This window comes from Tinamus guttatus, unplaced genomic scaffold, assembly GCF_059628265.1.
Source record: "Tinamus guttatus ecotype Peru unplaced genomic scaffold, ASM5962826v1 Tinamus_guttatus_pri_ptg000213l, whole genome shotgun sequence".
Taxonomy (NCBI): domain Eukaryota; kingdom Metazoa; phylum Chordata; class Aves; order Tinamiformes; family Tinamidae; genus Tinamus; species Tinamus guttatus.
Genome location: NW_028288747.1, coordinates 6469424 through 6494448, shown reverse-complemented (window position 1 = coordinate 6494448; position 25025 = coordinate 6469424). Strand labels below are relative to the sequence as shown.

Below are 25025 nucleotides of genomic sequence, written 5' to 3'. Positions count from 1 at the left end.
AGTAGTGACTGCAAGAAGACAAGTGTAAGCTCTGCGAAAAGGCAGCGGTGAGGATTCTGCAGACCTTGCTGGCCAACCTAGTGGAGAGAGAAAATCGGAATTTGTAAATTGGTTGTTTTGGCCTAGTCTGTCAGGTCCAGCATTTTTGAATTGCACATTTTCTCTAAAAAACTTTACCAAGTTCTTGCATGTTCATATTGCAGCATCTCTGCTCTGCAGACTTCTTCCCTCAACTTCTGTGTAGCAGTAGCCTAGATCTAGCTTATCAAGTTGTGCTAAAGTAGAAACTTGAAGAGAGAATAAAGAACTGAACCAACCTCAACCATTCTGTGATTCTGTAACTGCTTATGTGACTCCTGGTGTCTTTCTGACTTTTGTTAAGATCATCCTAACCATGGTAATTCACCGCTTTCCCTCAGGTAAGATATGTGCTCCTTTTGGTAAAGCTGTAGCCAACTATCCATTTTAGTAGACCTGTTTTGTTGTGGTTATAGAATCATGGAATAACTTGTGTTGGAGGGGATCTTGGATCACCTACTAGTCAATCTTCCTCCTCTTATGGGCCAGTTGTGAGATCAGAGTGCAATGCTCAGGGTTTTATCTAGTCAGGTCTTCAAAACCTCAAGGAATGTGCAGGATGGAAACTGCACAACCTCTCTGGGCTACCTGCTCCACAGATAAGCTGTCCTCATGAGAAAAAGCTTTTCCCTTTATCCAGTTTGAATGTCCTTTGTTTCAGCTTATGTTATTGTCTCTTGTCCTCCTGCCATGCACCGCTGTGGAGAGCCTGGCTGCATCTTCTTGGTGCCCTCTCCATAGGTACTGCTCCCAACCTGCCTTTTCTCCAGGCTGAACTTGGCACGATCCTGCAGCCTCTCCTCACAGGCCAAGTGCTCCAGCCTTGGCCAGCCTGGTAGCTTGCTGCAGGAGTTGCCTCAGTTAATCACTCTCCAGACTGGTCGCTGTGTTCAGGATGTGGTCTAACAAGCCCTGCACAGAGAGGAGTAACCCCTTCCCTCACCTGGCTGTGCCCCATCCATACAGCCAGGGAACTGTTGTCCTCCTGTGGCTGGGGGCACTGTGGCCTCACGCTCAGCTTGTGGCCCACCAGCCTGGGGCCTTTCTGCAGAGCTGCTCCTCTTTCCATGGCTGCCCAGGCTTGTTTCTGCCCAGGAGCAGGACTCTGCCTTTCTCCTCATTGAATTTCATAGGGGTCCAGGTGGCCCTAGCTGCCTAGGTCCTTCTGGATGGCAGCCCTGCTCATGTGGGTATTGACTGGTCCCCCCAAATGGATGTTCTCTTCAAACCTGAGAGGCAATCACGCCTTCACTTCTGCCAGGCCATTGGTCAAGTGCGGAGCAGAACTGCTTATGTGATAAACTCCTGCACTGTGCAAGAAGTGCTTAAATTGTGACTCTTACTCCACCAACAAGCCTAAGTTGGGAAAGTTTGACAAACCAGGCCAGGAATGGCACAGCTGCCTGGCCTCTCCGTAGGATCTGCCTGCAGGCTGTGCAGCTGCTTTTGCTGTGAGAGCAAGAGCCCCTGTGAGGTCTGAGCTAGTAGCTCTCCCTGGAAATTGTAGGTGCTGTTATATTATTCTGTGTGATCCGTCCTCCTCAACTAGGATGGATAAGTGTGTGCTTGAGTAGTTTGGATGGAAGAGAGTATTTTAATGTCTTTGGAGTTTTTGGTCTTTCTTGGAGATTTTTTTTCATTAATATAATGCAACTGAGATTGGAATATAAATATAAGAAAAAGATATTTTCTATAGATGCAGAGACTGATACATCATACTTATGTATTCCATTGCTGACATACTCTGACTTTTCCCACTCTTTTACTATTTCAGAATCCCATAGTTGGTGGCTAATTTCTTAAAGGAAATGCCACTTTTATCTACTCTGATTATTGTGCTTTTGGGATCTAAAGTAATGCTGAGTACTCCTGGCTAAAACCGTTCTGGAATGTGACATATCCACTTCAATAATGCAACATATATAAGCAATAACGCTTTAAGTATTACAATGACAATAAAGAAAATATATGTTCTTTGGAAGTGGCTTTACTTAGGTTAAGCTTGAACTTTAACTTCAGACTGAATTTGAACTTCAGATAGGGAGGTGCTAGAGAACTAAGCCTGGGAATAGGAGCCTGGGAAAACTTCATAGGCAATTGGCGTTGTTTTCAATTATTTACCTATTTTCATCATGAATTTACACAACTGTACCATAAAGAAATTTACAGTGTGTCTTAAACTTTTTTTACTCTTCCTCCTTAGGTTGAAAAACAGAAGCTTAAAATAATTGTTTTATTTGCTATTTAAACATTTTTACTCTTTTTCTCTTTCTCATTTTCAGTAACAATGACAAATATTGGAGAAAAAGGTAAGATTTTTATTAGAGGTTTATAAGTGTAACTCATGTATCAGGCTATATATTTTTGATGTTACTCAGCTCCTTTTATAATCCTGCTATTCTCAAAAATTATTTTAGTCATGCAAAATACGATCAGAAAGATGAGAACCTTTCACTCTTAACGGGCTTTGAGTTGCCAACTATAAACATCCTGTTTTAGACTTTCCATTCATAACACTGAAAGCTCTTCTAAAAGGAAGATCTTTAAAAATGAGCAAGGTGTGTGTGTTTTTAGCGCGGGAAGGGACCACATACTGAAATTGGAGGTCATTTCTTCACTTCTCCAGTTCTATTTTAACCACTGTCATAGACTCCTTCAGATCCATAACCTTTTCAGAAGAAAATTAAACTGCCTGATCTGCTGCCATTAGAGCTGCTACCTGGAGGCTGTGACTTTGAGGTGCTTTTCGAGGTGCTGTTTTCATAATACAGTGCAACTTGTGCATGTAAAATGTGGGGTTGTGGAGCTTTTAGATGAAAGGAGGTTAAGAGGCCAAGTGGATACTGCTTAAATTTGTGCAATTTCAGCAGTTTTTATTAAGTCATTTGAGATTTCATTACTGAGAAAAAGCACTTGCCAAATAAGAAATGCTTGCTTGGAAAACAGTTTTGATCTGTCCAGTGGTTTCTCGCCTATGAGTGCAAAACCATCTCTGCAAACTTTAGCACCTGCAAATTTTGAAATAATTCCAGTTTTCTGCAGCTCCTTGGAACAAAATAAAGACTGATGTGCAGTTAGCCATTTCTCACAAAGCACAAATTATAATTAATAACAACAAAAAAGGTGCTTCCTTACTTTTAGCCACTCAAAGCCTTAGCAAACTTCACTTGAGAAATCTACCTTGGCCACCTTTCTGCACTAAGAATTTTCAGAGATGAAAATCGGAGAAGTGTGGCTTACCCCTATTATAAGTTATTGTAACTTTCCAGGCAACTCTAGTGATGCCGGAGGTGTGGGTCTGAGACCTGCTAGGTGGCTTTAGTAGATTTTCTGGATGCAAGGGGTATGCATTTTTTTTTTTTTTAAGAAAGAGTGTAAATTAGCTCAGTTTTGTAAGCCTTCCTGGAACTCTTGTGGTTAGTTGTGAATGTTCTTGTACATCCACCCAATCCCAGAACTGGGAGAAGACGTCGTGTCAGCGGATGAAGAGCTGGGAATGTAAGGGAGAAGACAAAGGCGAGTCATGAATGATCTAGAATGCACAAAACTGAGAAAGGGAATAAATCTATCTGTCTGATTAAAAAACTGGAGTTGGACAGTGCAGAAAAATGCTTTTTGAATTAGCTTCTTGAACTAAGATTTCCAAATTCCATTGCAGAGTACCAAAGTTGCTTCTCAAGCAATTTATTCTCGATCCCATGAGCTGAGTGAACCAAGAGCCCTCCAGAAAAATAATATATACGGTTGCATTTTCTCAGTTTTTGCTGTCTTGTCTTGGTTTTACCTGTCTTCTAATAATTTTCCAGTATGATTTGTGCAAAAGGAACAGATTTCTAATTTCCCCACAGGGGAGTTTAAAAAAAAAAAATCCTCTGCTGCTGATAATCTATGCATTAAACAGGTCTGGAAACATTTTCCAGTACTAAAACATCCTTGAAGAAGGAAATGAAATCCTTTGGGAGTCGCTAACTGGTAAAATAAGAACATTAGAATATGTTACATTTTCCCAAGTCTTGAAATGAAAGGAGCATATTTTAAAACTTTTTTTTTTAATTTTTTTTTTACTGCATTCAAAGCATACCTTCTCTGTTAAAAAATAAAGTAATAGAAGTTTTACAGTGTGCTGCTTCCACTCAGTCTCTGGACTGTCTCTGGACAGTTTGTGCAGTAGGGAATGTGGCTTCTTTTTTCTTTTCTTTTTTATTTCTCTCTTGACATTCCCTTGGTTAGTACTTTCAGTAGTTGCATATTGTTTTTTCTCCTTAGGAGATGTATGGATTTTTGTTTTGTTTTAAGCAACTGAATTAACCCAAATTCACCTGCCTTATCTCCTGGGAACCTGCAGTTTGACTGTAGAGATTAAAGACATTTTCTGCATCCCAGGCCAGGCTTCTGGAAGGAAGGTAGCTATAACTCTTCATTCTGAGTCAATAGACTTGAGGCTTCTTTCAAAAACATGCTTGAATCAAGAAAATAAGAATGGGGACACAGACCAGGAATGGACTGTTCAGCCCTTTTTTGCATATTGTGTCCTATGCAATCTCAAAATGAGTTTTTTTTTTTTTCCTTCTATCATGCTTATATATAAAAGAGGTGAGCATTTCTGTCCAGTGAGCTGCAGCAGAAATGCTGCTCTTTTCCTGCCTCAGGAGCATGCGGAGCTCCCATAGGCCGTGGTCTCCAGCGTGGGCTACGGAGCCTGATGGGCCGGTGCTCGGGAAAGGTGGGTCCTCACCTTGGCCTGCTCGGAGAACTCGGGTGCGAGAGCCAACAGGAGGGTGTCTGGAGTGCACACTTCAAAGGGAAAGCACAGCTTCCCGTTAAAGATAACGCTTCCAGGCCAAAATTTGGTTTTCCTCCGGCAGTCTTTGTTTTAATGTAGAAAAAGGAACTCTCTTACCAATCTCTATAACCATTGTTCTCACCACAGATCAGTACATCCACAGGGTATAGAACTTGTATAAATTGTCTTACCTTGCCTGCATTTTTATGCCACAAATATATTGTTGTTTAAAAAATTCTGTTTGTCTAGATAAGCTTTTATTAGATTCAATAAAATGTTTCGATAAAGACGCGAACAATTTTTGAAATGCCCATGTAACAACAAGATAGTGATTCAATACAGTCTGGAGTAGGATTGTTGAGCTGTGGTTGACTTGGAGTTTACTTCTTTTGATTATTTAAACCAGTAAGATTTTTCCAGTTTGTTAATCAAGGAACACAGATTTTCATGGAATCACAGAATGCTTAGGGTTGGGAGGGACCTCTAGGGATCATCTAGTCCAACCCCCTGCTCCAGCAGGGACACCCAGAGCACGTGGCACAGGGTGGCATCCAGGCGGGTTTGGAAGATCTCCAGAGAAGGAGACTCCACAGCCTCTCTGGGCAGCCTGTGCCAGGGCTCTGGCACCCTCACAGGTTTTGGATGCCATCTTTACTGTGGTGAATTGTATCAGTGATTATTTTCTGTCATAACGTACAGAATAACCAATATGTACAGCAAGAACTTTTGAACAGAAACACACATGAATCCACAGCAGGCTCTTTGACCAAGTTAATATTACATTCAGTATTCTAGTAAAACATCTCAGCAAAATGAATGATGACTGACATCTCCTTAGAAATGTAAGAGTACCGACTCTGAAAAATAAAAAGTAGTGTTCAAGTTTAAATAACCTGCAATCTTTTAAAACCATTCTCTATTCTAAAAAAAATCCAGCAAAATAAATTAATTGATTATAGTTAATATACAGATAACATATCCATATATACTCAAGGACTCTTCTATAATCATTGTTTAGGTAGCTGTATTTCCTCTTTTTTTAGCTTTTTTTTTTTTTTTGGTGTAGCTAGCTCTCTGCATAAATGATTTATAAAATGAAAGGCAGAGAAAAGTCATTTAAATAGGATTTAACAAATGGATAAAGGGAAGATGCTTGCTTATTAGTTATGGGATTCTAATAGAGTGTCAACAATTCCCTTCAAACTTTTGTAATATTTAGCCTACATTATGACTTTCCAAGCACAGTAAGCCTGTATTTGTATTATGTAAAGTTGCAGTGCAATCTGTCTGTTGCGAAGCTTTTGCAAAACCTCTGTATTTGCATTTGTTAGCGTAACTATTTGTGATATGTACAGTATCTGTTTGTAAGTAATATAGTACTGCTGGTCTATTTGTATTAATTCTGTTCCTCTTCGATTTTAGTTGTGTGCCTGGTTGCTTACCACATATTTTTCATGCTGTTCGTCTGGTCATATTGGAAAACAATCTTTACGCTACCAATGAATCCTTCAAAAGAAGTAAGATAAATTTAACTTTTGTTTCTGAACCAGCTTGGTCAAATGTTTGATTTTGAAGTAGCTGAATAATTTAGGCTATGAACTTAACCGCTTTGTAGTATGTAAAAAGATACACCTGATAGTTACAGCTTTTCATTAGGAATAAGTCAGATTGCAAACAGCATAATTGACAAGACCAAAAAAAAGCCTTTACTAAATTTAAAAATCTTCGAATAGATTAAAAAAGAGATGACAGTTAGGATATAGAGAAGGAAAATAGAAGTCTCTAGTTGAAAAATGCCAGTTATTCAAACTAGGGGTTTAAATATTTGCATGGAAATACAATATGTTTATGTGAGAGAAATTTTATTTCCACCTGTTTAAGACATATGTTCCAAGTTACCTGCCAGCATTTTTCAGTTGTTCTCTAAATTACAGAGTCTGCCTCTTTTGGTTTGACATAAAGGAACTTGAGGGAATTTGGGAGTGAGTGTACAGTCAGGTAAGCTGAGGCTGGGAAGTTGCTGTGGCCAAGCAGGAACAGCTGCTGCATAGAAGTCAATGTTGAATGCAAACCCAAAATCTAAGACCAGCTATTTCAGAAAAGTTAAATAAGGAGAATCCATTTGTCTAGGAGAATATTAAAGTACGAAACCATATTCAAACCACTTTGCGTTATTTTTAACAACATTAAAAAGAAAAGAAAAGAAAAATGTCATAGCCTTAAAGCAGTTCTTCCCTATGTGACTTGCTACAAACAAAGCAAGCTTTTGGCCTCTTGCATCCTGGCTTTGTGCAGAAGCTCTGGCTTCCGTACGAAGTGCTAATATCACCTAAGCTGTGAGGCTAAGAGGAGGCATGAGTTGGCTGCTTTACAGTTCCTAATATCCACAAAGCCAACATTTATTTCAGGTGGTCTCATAAAAACTTCACCTCCTATAACTACCATGTCAACACAAACTAAATAGCTTGTGATTTCCACTGTCTGTTGTGTGAAAGAGTTGCTTTCATGCGCTAATGAGATGTTTAATTGTGGGAATAAGCAAGTCATTCTAAGTACTGTGTTAAAATTCATGTTGTAGTCTTTACTACAGCTCGAGGAGAGAGGAGATAGATAAATGAAAAGAACTGATTTCATTTAGTAATTCCATAGCAGAGTATATGTATGCTTAAAGTGACTATAGCAATAACTAGCAAATTATTCAGTCTCTGACCTGATCCCATTAAAAGACTCTTAAGACATGGTTATTGTCAGCATTTTGACAAATCCTTCGTTGTTTTGCTCAGATTCTAGAGTCACTCTATTTTCAGGGAACTTCAAGCAAAATACTAAAAGTAGTGGAATTAGGTATTAGAAAGCAGTATGTGATGTTTCAGTGTTTTTTTCAATTAACACAGTGTTGCTGACAGTAAATGACATCTTTTGTTGTTCCATGTCTTCTTGCTAGTCTGCTAGAGCATTATTTTTTCAATTAATTGAGGTATTTTGTAGTGTTAAATGACTGTCCAACTTCCAATTTCTAGAATAAAGTCTGTAAATATAAAAGGATGCATTCTCCACTTAACTAAACTGACATACCTACTGTAAGAAATAGTCTTCCAAAGACAAAAAAAAAGGCATAAGGCCTTTGTGTTTTGTTCTAGTGAATACTGGCTGGTGGAAAAACACTGGCTATGTGTTTCTTTTCTTACACTTATTTCAAATTTCTACACGTATAAAAAGCACCAGTCAGACTACTGCTGCTGTGGCTTTGAATTTAAAATACTACTAATCTGACATTTTTCTTCTAATGTTCAATGTTTCCTTGCTATCCCTCCCAGTTAGAAATAATTGTCCAGAGAAATACTTCAAACTTGAGCAATACTGTGTTACCTGAACCGGTTAATTGTGTCCCTATACTTTGTAAGGGCTTTTTCTTACTTTCCCTTGAAAGCCTGTGAGTTGCCTTTCAGTGGCTGAGGAAAACTGCTGTGATTAAGACTCTGTAGCAAAGGTGTTGCCCGAGTGTGTTTTTGTCTTTGAGGGGTTTTGTTTTAGACGCTGCCATTCTGCACCTGTGTGCACCTGCTCCGTGCAAGCGATGATGGTGAAGATGGGAACCAGCGGCGTTTCCCAGGCACCAAAACCTCCCGTTTCCTGTAGACTCATAACTATTCTGGGAACCAACTTTGTAATGGTGGAGTGATACCTTCATGTGCTCCAAACAGGAGGCACCTTTAAAAAAAAAAATAGCCAGAAGAGTGTAAACTTGCTAGGGAAAAATTAAAAGATCCCTTAGAAATTCATGTTACCCAATGAACCTCTAGTTTCTAGTTTGGAAGATGAGCTCTTTTCAAGAATGTTGGTTGATGCTTTCTCTAAAGATGTGGATATAGGCTTCTGACTATGTGCTTCTGCCTGCTTTCTTAGCTTTATATGTGCCAATTTATTTAGGAAAAAAAGTTAATAATGTTAAATGGTCAAGAACTGATCATTTTTTATGGGAATAAACACTATTTTCTGGTACAAGTTGGGGACAGTCAATCTTCCTGCCCAATACAGGCTTCTCCTCAGGAGTGATTTTGTGGCTTATTTCTTTTATGGAGTTAACAGACTTCTGCATCTCCCCATTCCTAGAAGCTGCAGCTACATTGCTGACTGTTGCTGTGCTGCAGAGGACAGGAGAATTTGATTTCTTAGCACACACCGTGTATCTATTTCACTAATGTTTTTACCTTTCAGCACTTACTAGAACACCACCAGTCATCGTCATTTTAAACAGCAGCAGAGGCAGTCACAGTTCTTTGGTGTTAAAACAAATTTATTCTATCACATTCAGGGCAGCCAACTCTTCCATCCTTTCAGTCAGTCTCTGAAGGAGAAGCACTCTAACACATGCACAAAGAGAGCAGTGACTCTCCCATGACAAAGAATAAATAAAACGGTGCGAGGCATTAGGAAAGAAATCCAGCTCTCGTTTCTACTGTTACTACTGGTAGCCTATTTTCTTTCATATAGAGATTGGCATACATTGGCTTATATTTACTAGCTGATATCTAGACGTAGAAAAATAGATCAGCTGACCTGTCAAGGGATTGATAATTACATTTGATTATGATAGCTTTTGATCCTCCTCTTGAAGAGTCTCTACATACAACTGGGAGTACATCAGAAAGAATTTTAATTTGGTCTTATTTCTACTGTTAGACAAAAATCACTATAAACTGAATTAGTGCTCTAGGGACATGAGGTTATTCGCTGTGATACCGTGTATGTGCCACTAAGCCATCTTTATTTAATGAATATTTCTCCTGTGGGTCTGGAGACACTTACCTTGAAGTTTACTAACATATCCTTGACTTTAAAAATTGCTTCCAGTTCCACTTGTCATATTCAGACAAGGAATCCCTAGAGAGGGAGCCTAGAGGTGAATCCCAGCAGGAAGTCCTGAGACGAGCAGCCAAGGATCTTCCTATCTACACGCGGACCATGTCTGGAGGTAAATGCTGCCAGTTCAGGAGGCCACTGAAGGCAGGTGGCTAGAGGTGCTTTGCTGCCTGAAAAAAGTGAGAATTTTCAGAAGTTTGCATTGTGGGGAAGAACTGCTTTTTATAGTTCAGAAAATAAGACACTGACCAAAGAATCGTGCAGATCTGTGTTGATGGAAACACACCAAGGCAATGCAACCTCAGATGTTTATGAAACTTTATGCAGATGATTGGAAAATGCTGTGTACAGTTTATGATTTTAAATGGGATTCACAACAAACAAAAATTAAAAAATGGCTGCTAATATTAATAAACCTTGGAAAAAGCAATAGTAATCTTGAACTGCATAGATTTCCCATTTTCTTTCATAAGTAAAAAAATAAACATTATTTGCATATGAATTATCATACACTGTGCATAGTGTGTAACTGGATCACCAGAATAATGTGTTACTCTTGCACTCACTGGTGGTTCAGCTGCAAGAGCAGAAGGTCTTCCTTTGTTCTTAACCTAATGATAAATATGTGAATGTTTGTTAGCTAAACAAATCCAAAAGGTAACCTGATATAATAAATCAAAGTTGTCAGAATAATCGTTTAAATGGCACTTATTTTTGTGGTTGAGCGGTCTTTAATGGTTCTCTGGTCTAGTATGGGTTTTGTAGATCTTTTGGTTGGTTGGTTGTTTTGTAGATCTCACTAGTGTTTAGAGGAAAAAATCCTGAGCAGGTTGATTCCAAAATCTGAGCTCCTTGGGTTCACGCTGGTAGATCCTGTATGACAATACATACAGAATGCCTCAGTGTTTGCAATGCTTCTGATTATGCTGAAATACTTTATTAGGAGTTCTGTTGAGTTGGGTTTTTAAGAATATACTTTTGATCAGACTTCAGGAATCAAAATGTTTAACTGTATTTATATCTGATCTTGTAACTTTTTTAGCAATCAGATACTGTGACAGATGCCAACTTGTGAAACCAGATCGTTGCCATCACTGTTCTGTATGCGACAAGTAAGAAAATATTCTTAATAAATACTTTTTAAAACATATGTTTTTTCAGGACAGAGAAACTTCCATTTTTTATCCTTGGATTTTTGGGGAGGATTGTTTATTTCTAAGGAAATCTGTAGTTTACTGTAATTTGATGACTTTCTTGATTCTTCTAATGTGGATTAGGTGGCGTTATGCATCCTTTGCCTAAAGGTTAAGTTGTGAATTTTGATAACGAACTTTCCTTAGGAATGTTACCAAAAATAGCTGCTAAACAAAAATTTGCTTTTTTTTGTTAGAATCTGAATAGAGGTCACTACCTAAAGATCAGTCTAATCATGATGACACTTACAACTTACCTGAGGTAATAAACTTAATATCCTATTTTTCATTGGAAAATCTGAAGATTATGCTTATTTGAGAAAAAGGAAACAATCAAGCAGCCTCATTTCTCATTAAGGAAGGAATATGAAGGTTTTGCTTGTGTAACATGAAAGGAAGGTCACCTCCAGCCTCCACAGAAATCGAATTGCTCTTTCCTCAGTTCTTCTCTTTGATGTCTCCTCGATTAGCTGAGGTGCCTCTATGTTTCTCCCCTCCTGCCCCCAGTGATCTAAATCCTTAACTTCAAAAAAGATTGATTTGTTCTTAGCTTTTAAGGCTGTATCAAATACTCTTCAGACAGTAAAGAGTCAAATCTTGCAACATGATTGTGAGGCAGAAAAGGCTTACTGTATTGCCCAGCAAAATAGCAAAGGCACTGAAGGAAGAACTCATTTAGGACATGAGGATCTTGCTTGTTCCTATCTTACAATGCAACCACCATCACATACGACACAATCTCATGTCTGGGTAGGTTAGAAAGAATAGATGACCTCTGTTGTCCTATGAAATGTGAGTCAAATTTGCAGAATTTCATTAGAGGAGGTGTTTTGCAAAATACCTTAAGTTTGCTAAGTCCTTACTTCTCAAAATTCACTTGCCTCAATTATATCTGATTATGTCTGGTTCCTTGAGCACCTTTTATTAATGGAGACTAATTAATTGGAAAAAATGTTTTGGATTTTTCACGTAAGGTAAGTTCCTTTCAAAATGCCTATGTGTGCGTACATATGTGTTTATACAAAAACTCTACTAGATGCTTGAAAATAAGTTTATTTACATCAGTAAGTAATAATAACTGAATTAGTTTCTAAATCTCTGTTAGAGAATAGCCAACAGGTGAAAATTTTATTCAGGCTGATGAAAAAAACCTAAAGCTGAAGTTGTAGGTGGGATTTTCTTACATTACTAATCTTTGATAAAGCAAGTGTTTTGCGTAGTTGTAATATAGTAAATTATGTTATGTCAATTAAACAGTTGTCTTCGCTAAATAGATTAGATATCTGATGGTGCGTGTAATTCTTAATTTCTACTTTACTAATTTAAATAGAACAAACATAACTGCTTCTGACTTTCTTGGCATTACTTGTATTTTTTGATGCTTGGACTTCTGTTTTTTCAAGATGCATTTTGAAAATGGATCATCATTGTCCTTGGTGAGTATACTACCTGCTTGCCTTTTCTAACTTTCTGATTGGGTAAAATAGATTTCTGAGGGGTTTGTTATGAAGGTGATGCTTTACTATTCCTTCAGCTAGATGCTCATGTGAACTCATTGTTCTTGCAGAACAGATGGAGTTATTTGCTGATTTTCTGGTTTTCTAGTTAGGAAATATGAAGAGAAGCTATTATATCATTTATCTTAAACCCTTGGTAATTCTTTTTCCTATAGTTTGCTAAGGTTAGTAAGAAAAAGAAATTCTGTTAAGGATTACCTGTTTCCTTCAGAGTCATTGTGTCTCAGTGTTATTGTGGCTTAGCTGCACTGAATGATGAAATTCTACCCCAGCTTAAAAACATCACATCAAACCAGTCAGAAAAGAACCTCCTGTGCACAGGGCAGGTTATTGCAAGGTGTTCCCAGAAGCAATTTTGACCCTAAACCAGATTCTTGGGCAAAGGACAGTGTGCTGGGGAAGCTCCTCCTGCTCTAGTTTTGCCTGGAGCTTCTGACATAATGCAGTATTAGTTTAATAAGGTCCCCTTATTTTGCAGCTGTGTTAGATACAACGGCTAGAAATATTTGGCTTGATATAGTATAGAAATGCCTTCTACATACCCTGTGCTACAGGGATATTGGTGTGCGAGGGATTTGGGGAGAGAGGATATTCTCAGAGGCTTTATTTTGGCTATCACTCCTGTGCTAATATGTGTCGTGATGAATAGAAATACATAATGCTTATTGCCTTCTAGCTGCTCTGCAAGATTTAAGTGATGCAGTGGCTGACTTCTAGGCTAGTGCTCCTGATACCTGCAGGTGAAGCTGCAGGCAGGATTATAATAGCTTGAGACATCACTGAAAAAGTATAGTTTATGCATAGGAACTCTACTGCTAACAAGATGCACACCTTAGGAATCCTGTGAAGCAAATTTCCAGTGACTTTTGAGTTACCAAAGAAGAATTTCATATGTCCTTTATGCAGCGATATGTTTTCTGTTAACTGAGTTGTATCTACCTTTGTGCCTTGCAAATTACACAAATTTTACCTTGCATGTTCAACAACTCGCTCCTGAGCTGGCAGGAGTAGCTTGCTCTTTTTAAACAACATTTAAAATGCTTAAAGTGGAAGTATATAAAAGAAATCACCAATCTGATATGTTCTTTTAAATAACTGTTTTATTGAAATAAAACACTACTATTTACCAAGTTGCCTATATGATTGTTGTATTTTAAATCTTCAAAAATGTTAGCCTTTACATGTAAACTTCATTCAGTTTTTATGATTTGGTACTACATGCTCATTCATTACAACTGCAAAACCTTGGTGTTAACCTTCTTTTTAATCTTTTAATTAATATTCTCTTCCAGTAAGAACTTCTCGGTCAGGGGCTTTGTCAAAACTTAGAGCAGGGAGATAATTTCTGAAAGTTTGTTTTAAATAGGTACCATATGTGGTACTGCAAAAGAACACGAAGGAGGAGGTCTGTCTTTTGACTCGAGAAATTTCAGCTGTGCTCAATAACATATCACTTGGTATTTTTTTCTATATCCTAAACAGTATCATAAAAAGTATCATGAAAGAAATGCTAAGGAAGTAAAATAGATTTACCATAGAAATGCTGAGTTTGAATTGCTCACAGTTTGCACAGAATTACTAGCTTTGAAATATGTAATGAGAAAAACAGCCACTTTTCTACAGAGAATTGTAAACCTACATTTCAATAACTATCATGAAGAGCTTGGAAACATTTGTGTTCTACTTTTTGTTAGAACCATGTCCTGTGGATCCTGCTTTAACTGTAGTTACGATAGACACGTAGCTGTTGCTTTTTAACTGTCCAAATAGTGATGCTAAGCTTAATATTTATCCATGCAGCAATGATTTATAATAAACTAGTGTATTACAGTGGAAGTTCATCAATATTTTAAGATTACTCCATGTGCATCCTGCCGTTACCATCATTATCTCCCTAAATAGGAGAATGTTTGCAATAACTTTTGCTACATTTGCGGGAGAAACAGAAACTGGGACTCTGCAAGGCTTCTTGTGTTTTTCAGAATTATTTCCAATGCATGAGGGCTTTCCCAGGCTCTTAACTATCTAAATCTTTTGACAGCAGCATCATTAAAGAAGTTACTGGGATTTTTTCTTTCTCAGACTCTTGTCAAGAATCACACCAGTTAGATGTGCAATGTTAACTTTGGTTAGCTTTTCAATGCAACCAAATAAAAGAAAAAGGAAGCTGTGCTTGGGCAGCTTTCCGGAATTTTCATTTGATAGGTGTAATATCATTACACGCTTTATATAGCTCTGAAATTTGTAATACTTAAAATACTAACTCTAAAGTGAAACTACAGTCCTAAATGAACCTACATCATGTCTCTTAGGCAGTGTATTCTAGTCACTAATTATTATGTGAAATTTTAAATTATTTAAAAATGGGAAGCAGATAAACTTGAAGTCTATAAAAATGGTAAAACAAGATTTATCTTAACATCTGGGTATGTATTTATTATCTTTTTCATCTCTTTCTTTTGCTGTCATGTTGTCACCGATGTGGAACAATTGCTTCAACAATAGTTTCCCTGATTTGTTCGTTTGTTTATTTTGCTTCTTTTTATAAATAAAAATATGTTTAAGGATCTCATGAATATTCCTAAATATGAGTCTTATGAAAAAGTTTAGATTATTATTTAATATTAATAATGGAGGATATGCATTAAATGAAACTGTCTTTATTCTCACAAAATTCAATCATATTCAAAATCTTGGATTGCAGCTCCTCTAGTCGTAATGTGTGCAGTATACCTAAGAGTAAAGCATGGATCCCTAAACCTACCTACAAAGTAAAAGAAACGACCATAACTGCAGTTCACAGTTACATTAGGTGTGCCAGGAACAGAATTCATGCAATAGGCCAAAATTTATTTGTATTACCTTGTAAAGTTCTCTAGGGTTTCGCTGTGTGGAATTTTTTTTTCTTTTTTTTTTTTCTTTTTTTTTTCTTCCTCAGAGTTATTGCATTGATTTAGGAATGGACTCTAAGTATGTTTCATTAGCCCGGAGCATCACAGGTAGAGAGGCCAAAGCTTGGTTTACATACTGGTCCTAGCTTCTGTTGGAGTACATGAGTTTAACTGAAAACTGGACTAAAGCAATGAATGAAACTTTCTTTTCATTCCATTTTCCTTTTTACTTTTTTTTGTTGTTGTTGTCAGGGTGAACAACTGCGTAGGATTCTCCAATTATAAATTTTTTCTTCTCTTCTTGGCTTATTCTCTACTGTACTGCATTTTCATTGCTGCCACAGATTTACAGTATTTTATCAAGTTTTGGACAGTAAGTACACATCTACATACTGTCTTCAAATATAAAGTTACTCCTGTGTAAGAAGTCGTATCTGAACTTTGTGATGTAAATAATGTCCCAATATAAGGTATAAATGTTCAGTTAATAATCATAGTCCCCTCTCTGCTTTCATAGTTTATAAAGTTTCACTTTTATGTTATTTTGAGGGTGCATGAAACAAGTATGCAATCATTTAGAAAACCCTTTTCAAGGGACATTATATTTTGGATATCTTTGACTTATTTTAGTAGTATATGATGAACAAGCTTCAAATAAAATCTGTACTGTTATGGTTATAAGATTTCTTAGGAGGATATTACCTCCTAAGATTTGCAATGATATAGCATAGCTATTCTAACCAGGCTAATTAAACAAGATTATTATTCTGAATCTAAACCATTCTTCTCTAGAAGTCACTACAAAATGCATAGCTAAGATCGAGATCCAAATTATATGTTTTTGTTGTCAATTTTTCAACTTGGGAAAGGGCTGGTTTCTTTAGCTTGCCTGCTGTCGGCGACCTTGCCCAACGCTACCTACCAACTATGTAGCACGTTTATTCAGGCTCTTTACTGTACAGTGTTTATGTCTGCACAGAGTTGAATTTGGTTGAATAGAGAGGATTATTAATAATCAAATCAAACAGTTATTTTACCAATTCTAACAGCTTAATTCTCCATTCTTTTTAGAATGGTCTTCCTGATACCCAAGCCAAGTTCCACATCATGTTTTTATTCTTTGCCGCAGCCATGTTTTCTGTTAGCCTTTCTTCTCTCTTTGGGTATCATTGTTGGCTTGTCAGCAAGAATAAATCTACTTTAGGTAAGCAAATTCAATGCTTCTGCGCTTGATAGAAAAAAAATAAATAGTATATGATTGGTATGGAAGACATGTAAAAAGAGGACAAACCCGTACGTATTCCTCTGTCGTTGCATCTTGGTTAGAAAATGTGGAGTCTGACAGTGTCCAGTACTGACTGCCCAGTTCTGCTGCTCCCCAGAAGTTTTGTCTTTTTTGTGTCCTTCTCCAAATTGCTGAGCACTTAATGAGCTTAATCTCTCCTCCCATCTTCCCTCATCTGTAGCTCATCAACAGAAGCTGATTTTTTTTTTAATGAGGTCACTGTAATAAATGTTACAGGCACTTCTGCATGCTTGAACTGCTGCTCCTTGCAGGGCCTGCAGTACATCCTTCCCTCCTTCAGTTGTCTACTAACATCCCCTACCCATCTGCTTGTCCCCTGGAAAAGCAGAGCCCCCGTTTACACTTCAGTCAAAATTTTTTAGAAAGCTCTGAAAAGCAGTTAGTAATTTCAAAAATTTGCCTGCACTGGAAGCAGGAAAAAATGAGTCTATAAGGCAAGTTGTAAACACATTATGGCCCTTATATTGTTATTTTTGATCAACAGGAATGAGGACAACGAGTTAAAGTCAGAAAATAACCTGATGCAGAACAGATTTTTAAAGTCGTGCTTCTATATTTAGTAGTAGAGATCTAAAAGGCAATTTCATAGTTGCAAGTCCTGTCTGTCACATAATCATAGATGCATAGACAGGATTCTGTGTAATAAGTTATTTTTAAAAACCTCAGAGAAGATGGCCTGTGCGTTTACCATGAGAGTGTTTATAACTGTATTTAATAACAATGTCAAACCGCAATTTGCCACCATACCAGTGAACACCTGTCTGGTCACAAGTCCAGAAAAAAGAGGAGCAAAAGATTTCTATATCCTTTTACAATATCCTGGACTGTAATACTACCAGTTTGATCATATGTTTGCAAAGCATCTAGATCTCTAAATGCTGATTTAGATTAACCGAGCGAAAGTGTTTTTCTGTGTGTTTGTTTATTTACTTATTTGTTGGTTTTTTTGCCACTTCTCCTGGGCCTTACTAATATGATTTCATAATTATTGGAAAATCTTGTATATATAATCATTGGAGGAAATTTGACTTACTTCAAGCCTTCCCTAGAATTTGTGTGTTTCTTTGGTATTCTGAAATACTGAAAATTGGACAGTAGTTTATAAATTAGTAACAGAAGAAATCATTCAAACTAGTTATGTGGAGAAGAAAGTTTTATTGACGTTATTTAAAGGAATTAATTGATTCTGTTTATAAACTGTTACCAGCTTTAGTGCACATTTAAGGGAAAAATATTTGTTCAATGGTAACTGAAAGTTAGTACACTTCTCACTCATTTTACTTTGTTTAGACTAAATGTCACATAGTTAATATACCATGTTTTCTGTATGCATAATCTATTCAGAAAGATGTATTTGTATCTCCTCTTTCCATATTACTTTGGGGAGTAACTCCACATGCCAGGTCCAGAACATGCAACAGTGTTGGTAATTAAATTATAGCAGCTTTAAGTGTGACTGTTGAAATTATACAAGGGAGGTTTGCCTGGCCAAACGTGGGTATCTGAAAGGCTGTCGCCACTTTTTCCTCCTGCTTCCTTAAAGCACCTCACATCTAACACATACCTACACTTAGAAGGTCATTTTTAGCATTTCATAGCTGTAGGTTTTGTATGTTGGAAGCCCAATCTCTGCATGATGCCAGAAGGGCCTGGATAAGCTGTTCTGTCAGTACCTCAGGACACGGTTTGCTTATTACATATAGCAAATTAAGGGAGTTAAATGGCCGTCGGCCGCCCGGTGGAAAGTGAACGAGTTGGCTGCTTCTGCCACTTGCACTGCTTGAAGCTATCTTTAGCTCTCTTCTGCAGACATTTGGATGGGACATCCCTGGGGAATTATCTTGGTCTGTGAGTAAAGTGCTTTCTTTATATAGCTGTTAAAAATGTAAAATGTTTTCACACCCCAGGGTGTGAAAAGCTGGTCTTACTGCTGAAGTAGGTTATGTTTTTCTTCTTTCCCATTACTGGTTGGGTAGTAGACCCTTTATGTGGGTTTTTCTTTCTGAAGATAACTGTTAGTGGTGTAGTCACATGGTAAAATCTTCATATAATGCACCAGTCCCTCTTCAAAAGTAAGTTCCTCACTCTTCCTGGTAGTGGAAGAGGATAGAGGACAAGAGCTCCACCCTTCCTCAGCCACAGGACTTCCTTTGTAAATATAGTGTGTCAGTGACTTAGGGTTTTGAGAGCAACCCAACTTTATTAGTCATTTACACTGCACAGTGTTTTCTCTTGGATGACGATTTCATCAGTGCAAATTACTAAATGCAGGTGTGAAGCTGAAATGTGTTCTCTTACAAGCAGATGTGCTGCAACTTCTTTCTTTTTCTTTAAAGAGGTGTTTAGAGCTCCCATATTTCGTCATAGAACAGACAAGAATGGTTTTAGTTTGGGCTTCAGCAAAAATCTAAGGCAGGTGTTTGGTGATGAGAAGAAATACTGGCTGCTGCCTGTGTTTTCAAGGTATGTGTTAAGTTTTGATTGCTTCATTTATTGAATGATCAGGAGCCACAGGAACATTGTGGGGTTTTTTGTTCTTTTTTTTAAAAAAAAAAAAAAAAAAAGGTTTTTTTTTTTTTTTTTGAAATTAAATATGGCAAATCCACTTGAAAAAAAAATCTGCAAAGTGTTTTTGTAAGTGCAACACTGATTCTGAATCTTTTAGTCTAGGGGATGGTTGCTCCTTCCCAACTTGCCTTGTTAATCAAGATCCTGAGCAAGCTTCCACACCTGGTGGTCTTAATTCAACATCCAAAAGGTAATCTTCTGCTTATTGTTACCTATTTCAGAGAGTTGATATTCTGTGTTTCTAAGTGGTAAGTAAATGAAGAGTTTCCTGTTAAGAAATAAGGTAAAATTTAAAACAGCCAAGAAAGTTGTTGTTCAACTAAGCCTGCCTCAGTGGAGTCAGTAACTTTTTGCCCTGCATGTGCAGGGGGCTGTTAATGGCTCTGCCTGGACCTAGATGCTTTACATGGAGACACTTGTGGAGAGGCCAGTTCCTCGGGTCCTGATGAGGCCTGCGGCCTCCCTAAGCAAAGCATCCTTCAACAGCCGTGTGTGGCAGGGAGTTCGGGAGCGGGCACTGGGAAGGAAGCTGCACATACTAAATTCACATGTTTTGCTTCTGCTGATAATAGGAGGCGTTTTCTTTATTACATTTAGTCTTCCTTTTTCACAGTCATGGCATCTTTAAAGAGTAAATGCAGACTTTATTAAGCTAAATAAATGTTGTTATATCTTATATGCAGTTTTGTAGCAATATTTTTATAAATGATGCATATAAGTACAGTGTATTGACTGTGATGAAGAAATAATAATCAAATAATACAGTCTTTAATTCATAAAAGCAATACATTAAATTTCAGCTAGTTATTTATTGACAGGCAAGAAATACTCATCTGGGGCATGTTTTAAGTCTTATGCCAATAATTTAGGCATGTATTTGCACTGCTGCTAGTCCATGCATGCAGACAGGCAGCTGCAGGGAGAATGAACCATAGCCGATATAAGGTGAAAGATTTCAGAGATTTTCACATTTTCAATGTTTGTCGTATCAGATTTGTTGCAGTGCAGTTATACATGCATAAAGTGCATTTAGAATTACGTTTTCTTTATTAATTTATAATACCTGCTGAAGAAAAACAATAGTTTCCCTGTTCTACATTAAAGAGTTGCTTTTTAAATTACACTTGTACTTGTGACAAATCAAATGTAGCATTTGTAGTGATAAAAGCTTAGCGATTCATCAGAAAATAGGCAAGATATAGAAAACAATGCTTATGACACAGTGTTTGAAGTGTGCAGTAGAGTGATGTGAAGTTACCCAAGTTCATTTCCGTGTTCTTCAATCACGTTGCAGCGAGAATCACCTGTTCCCGGCCAAGCCGTTGCGTGATTCCCAGAGCCACCTTCTTACCGATCCACAGTCGTGGTCAGATATTAGCGCAAAGGCTGAAAAGGGCAAAGTTGGTAAGGAATTATTTATGCTGCAGTAATTAATTTGGTAATAAATTATTATTGGAGGGTATAATGTAAGAATCATGACAGAGGTCACTTGGGTTGTGTTCCTGAACCAAAATGCCTTTCATAGAGCTGTACCACTGAACCTCGCGTTCCAAATGTGTATTGTAAAACGTCCCATTTCCGAAGCTTCCGTATCCTTCCAAGCTGCAGAGGAAGAAGGCGAGAGCTGCAGAGAACAGTAATACTAGTAGATGCCAATTATCTCTTAAGCTCAGTGTGGCATTTCGTTTGGGAGACAAATTACTTATGACAGAATCTGGTTGCGGCTAGTGAAAAGCTCTGTAATGGACAGGACTAGACTGAATGAGGAACAAAACTAAGACAGTTGCTAGTTAAAGGATGTATTGTTTTCTAAAATGGCATGACAGCTTTTCATTTAAAAATAACCTTTTTTGTCTGGAAAGGTATGAGCAATCCTGCATTAACCATGGAAAATGAGACCTAGTTACTCTTAGAAGAAATGTCTGCATATTGAAGGAAAGGTACGTTAACATTTTGTGACCTTAATCTTGCCGCTTAAAGAATGCACAAAAGGTCTGTTTTCCTTTTCAGTTTGTTGCCATGAGGCAGTAGCACATAAATTAAAGATTTTGACATCTAGTGTTTTTGTTTTGTTTATGGGTCATGTTTTTAAAGTATTATTTAATCTTTGTATCTGTGCTGGTGCTTCTTATCCACAAGCAGTGGATGGTACTGAAAAAGGTTATATGAGTCTAAAATATGGGTGCCAAATGCAATTAAAGAGACAAGGAACTCTCAGCTGATGTCAGCCATTTTTATTGCTCCAGGTACTTTTCTGTTTATTTATTTATTTTCCTCCCTAGAATCTAAACTCTCATTTCTAACCTTCCCTTCGTGGTGTAAACTGGCAAGCGCCCGTGGTCTTCTGAATCAATCAGTTGCTCCAACAATGCAACAGCTTCTGGGAAAGAATAGATTATTCAACTTCTATTAGTTTCATGTATTTCACATGTCACCACCACTCAAGTGCTGGTGTCTTTGAACAGAACAATCCAATAATAATGCAGTGAAGCCAAAAATTAAAGGACACTACCCAAAAAACAGATCTTTGGATCACACTATGCAATATTACAGACATACCACTAATTACAATGAGCTTTGTCATGTTTGGGGTTCTGATTTCAAAAGTCTAATACATAATTTATTTAAAAACCTGTTAACCTTAACCTTTCTTGGAACAGTGTGTGTATTTACTTGTTATTTAAATTATTTTAGATGTGAGACTTGCTTGTGGTGTGTGAATGGTTCTTGAGACACAAAGTATTTAAAAAGGGGGTTGGTTGGTTGATTTTTCCCAAGGTATCTTCTTTGATAAACATCCCACACTTTTTTTTAATCCAATCTGGGAAAATAATAATTAGTTTTGTGTTTGTGGCTTGATCTCCCCACACACATTTTAAAAGAAAGAGAGGCCACGTTCAGAGGATGCTGAGTGTTCAGTGGGAGCCAGTGGGAAGCCACCCAAAGAAGGGCCTGGACAGCAGTTTTGCCTCAGACCACGGAGGGCCCGTTTGAAAGAGGGCAGAGGGATAGTTCCTCTGCATGAGCTGGTGTCCCTGACCGTGTCTGGGATTCTTCTGTGCAGCCTTTAAAGTCTTTCTGGAGATAATGCAGCCCTTCTGCTTTATTTTGTGTGTGCGTATTTGTGTGCATATAGCTGACACAGAGCTGTTGGAATAAGAGGCGTTATCTGAAAATGTTTGTGTTTTTCCTGGAACTGTGACATTTAATTTTATTGCTTTATTGTCAGTATTTTGAGTTCTATTTGCTCCTGCTATTATACGATACTAGGATACTTTATTAAAGATGCTGAATCACAAAAGCAGTTAATCTCTCAAAAGCATCTTTGACATGGACAGCTTACATTCTTGCAAAGGTGTTGCTAATTTGAATTTTTATCCCAACCAAGGATATGATCAATCTGTATAATTAACCTGAAAACAAATAACGGAGACTACCAGATATAGTTTATATTAATGCCATATGCAATTGTTTTCCGTAATGATGTGGATACCTGCAAGTACCTAGAAGAGTGCACCACTTACTATGGGGACAGTTTTCAGTCACTGCCATGTGATGTGAATTATTATCATAACAGTGAAGTTAAGTCTCATATGCTCCTCTTCTTTACTATGTATGATATTAAGCTATTGTACCATTTCCTATGACTTGTTGCAATAACTCCATTGTTAAGGATTCTAAAAAACAATTTTTTTTTGAATTTTATTTTCTGTTTCAGTTCAAGAAAAAAAGCAGCTGTTGGAAGGAGGATATATTCTTCCAAAAATCAGCCCTACTGGCCAACTGTTCCTGTCTGCTCTTGTGTGGATGTGCTCAGAAAACAAACTGACAGATAATTAGCTGTCTCCATATCACTGCTTGAAACATGAAACAAAGACATACTACTATTGAACTGCAGAAGGAAGGTTTCAACTTAAAATTACTGCCCTTGAATGGTAAAAGATAATTCTGAGTATCATGAAATGGAAAAAAAAAAAAAAAAAAAAGGGGGCGGGGGGGACTGTGATTATTCTGCAAACTCTATGGCTGGTTTCACTTTGGTATTTAGCACAAGAAAAATGTGACCTTTTAACATATCAGTCCAGGTACTTGCCCTTGTTTTTGAGAATTCAAATTGCTGCAAGTGGATGATTTAAAAATAATATTGCACTAGTGGCCTCATGGATTGGGAGAACAGTCCATGTTGATGATTACCAACAGAGCAGCTCGGGGGGCTGTGTTTTCCTTTGCGCGCTTGGTAAGCTGTTTTTGCAGATAAGGCAGCCCGAGGGAAGGAGCAGCCTGTACCCGGGACGTGTTCGGAAGGCCGGGGCGCAGAGGCTGCCTTTCCCTCAGCTCTTCCCGCCAGGAGGCTGCAGGTGCTGGCGGGCAGCGAGCCCCCTGCGTCCCTGACGCGCTGCAGCCGCGGGTAAAGCCCCCGTGCAGCTGGGTGAGGGGCAAGTGCATCCGCCCGGCGGGGGTTGTGATGGAAGCTGTGCAGGACAGTCCAGTGACAGGGGGAATTTACTTACGGTCCCAGTTGGAGCCCTGGGGATAGGAATGTTGGCGTTTCACTTGGAGTCAAACCAGCCTGTGCTCCTGAGGGTCACTGGCCTACAAAATCCGAGTTTGCTTAATCAATAGTTGTCTTATTTCTTTTCTCAGTTGTTCTTTAAGACACTTCCTTTCTTATTGCATAACCCAAGGAATATTCAATACAAACAAGGAGATTTGCTATCATAGTTTGTGACATTTACATTTACAGGAAAAAGGACATTTGATTGTAATACCAAAAAGCCAGACGGTTGCACGCGGGCAGCCCCTTTCAGTTAAGTTAGGAGATACCGGCTTTCTTAGGATCAGTGATTCCCAGGCAGATGATAAAAGATGCGTTATCAGCTTTCAAAGACAAGGAAGTTTCAGCAATCTAATTGTCTCGTGCCTTTCGTATACACTATGTTTATGGTATCACAGTGTTTACATTTGAATGCAAAGTAATTGTGTTATTTGGAAAACAGCTTCAGGAGGAACTTGGTTATACATTTGATGTGCCTGGCTAAGAGAACTAGTCTTAATAACAAAACCAAAAGATTTTTCAGGCTCAGTTCAGTAGAAGCAGAAAAACATTTCTGTTCTCCAAACTGAAGGACTTACCAGGCTGCTTCACAATGCAGATTCCAATTGTTTATTATGGACTAGCAAATCCATTTAGAAAACTGGCACAGTGACCAAGTGACAGATTCCTGAAAGCAGAACATCTTATCACTAATTCTTCTACAGGCAGGTAGAACTCTGTATTTTTTCCTAAATTTACAAATAAAGGGAAGATAGATGGCCACGGGTACGCAAACGTAAGTCCCTAGTGGGGAAAACAGGAGAAGGAGAGACTCCCTTTTACCATCACTTCTCTTTTCAGCTCAAATTCTTACCAGCCTGAAAACATCAGTTTCTTGCCAGAAGTGCCAGAGTTATGGATTCCTTGACATGAAACACTTTTAAACTAGCATGAAGGTAGCATACAGTTTACATGATACAACCATCTAGCAACCAAAAGTTTTTCGTAGCTGTTTATTCCGTGCTGTTCTGTCAGCTTCCTTTGTATCTATCAGTGGTTATTTAAAGGCTAACTTGTCAAGGAATAAGGGGGAGAGGGGAAATATATTTTTAGCACTTCACGTTCTCTTTATCTGTATAGCCTTGGTTTTACGTGGTTATTCAGGGGGTGGTTTACCATGGAGCATGCATTTAAAATTACTGTAGCGTTGAAATGTAGCTTTAATGTAACTTGCTCCATATTCTTACACAAAGACTAAGGTCAGATTTCCTCCCCAGCAAAAGTCACAGTGG

The 25025-nt window shown here is 37.9% G+C and overlaps 1 protein-coding gene across 2 annotated transcripts in view; it reads left to right on the top strand.

Moving 5' to 3' along the window:
* The window catches only part of ZDHHC2 (zDHHC palmitoyltransferase 2), a 33653-nt gene extending 10496 nt beyond the window's left edge, over positions 1-23157 (top strand). The window contains exons 2-13 of one of the 2 annotated variants that reach the window (XR_015913367.1): positions 2361-2387; positions 6284-6378; positions 9716-9836; positions 10767-10836; positions 12321-12353; positions 15578-15698; positions 16397-16529; positions 18968-19094; positions 19297-19389; positions 20494-20603; positions 21062-21154; positions 22932-23157. Coding sequence is in view for 1 of the 2 variants with exons in the window: in XM_088524672.1 (XP_088380798.1) it covers positions 2361-2387; positions 6284-6378; positions 9716-9836; positions 10767-10836; positions 12321-12353; positions 15578-15698; positions 16397-16529; positions 18968-19094; positions 19297-19389; positions 20494-20603; positions 21062-21102 (971 nt within the window). In the remaining variant the exon portion in view is untranslated. Of the gene's footprint in view, positions 1-2360; positions 2388-6283; positions 6379-9715; positions 9837-10766; positions 10837-12320; positions 12354-15577; positions 15699-16396; positions 16530-18967; positions 19095-19296; positions 19390-20493; positions 20604-21061; positions 21155-22917 lie in introns of both variants that reach the window. The other variant, XM_088524672.1, reaches the window with a different exon arrangement.
* The last annotated feature ends 1868 nt before the right edge of the window (positions 23158-25025 follow it).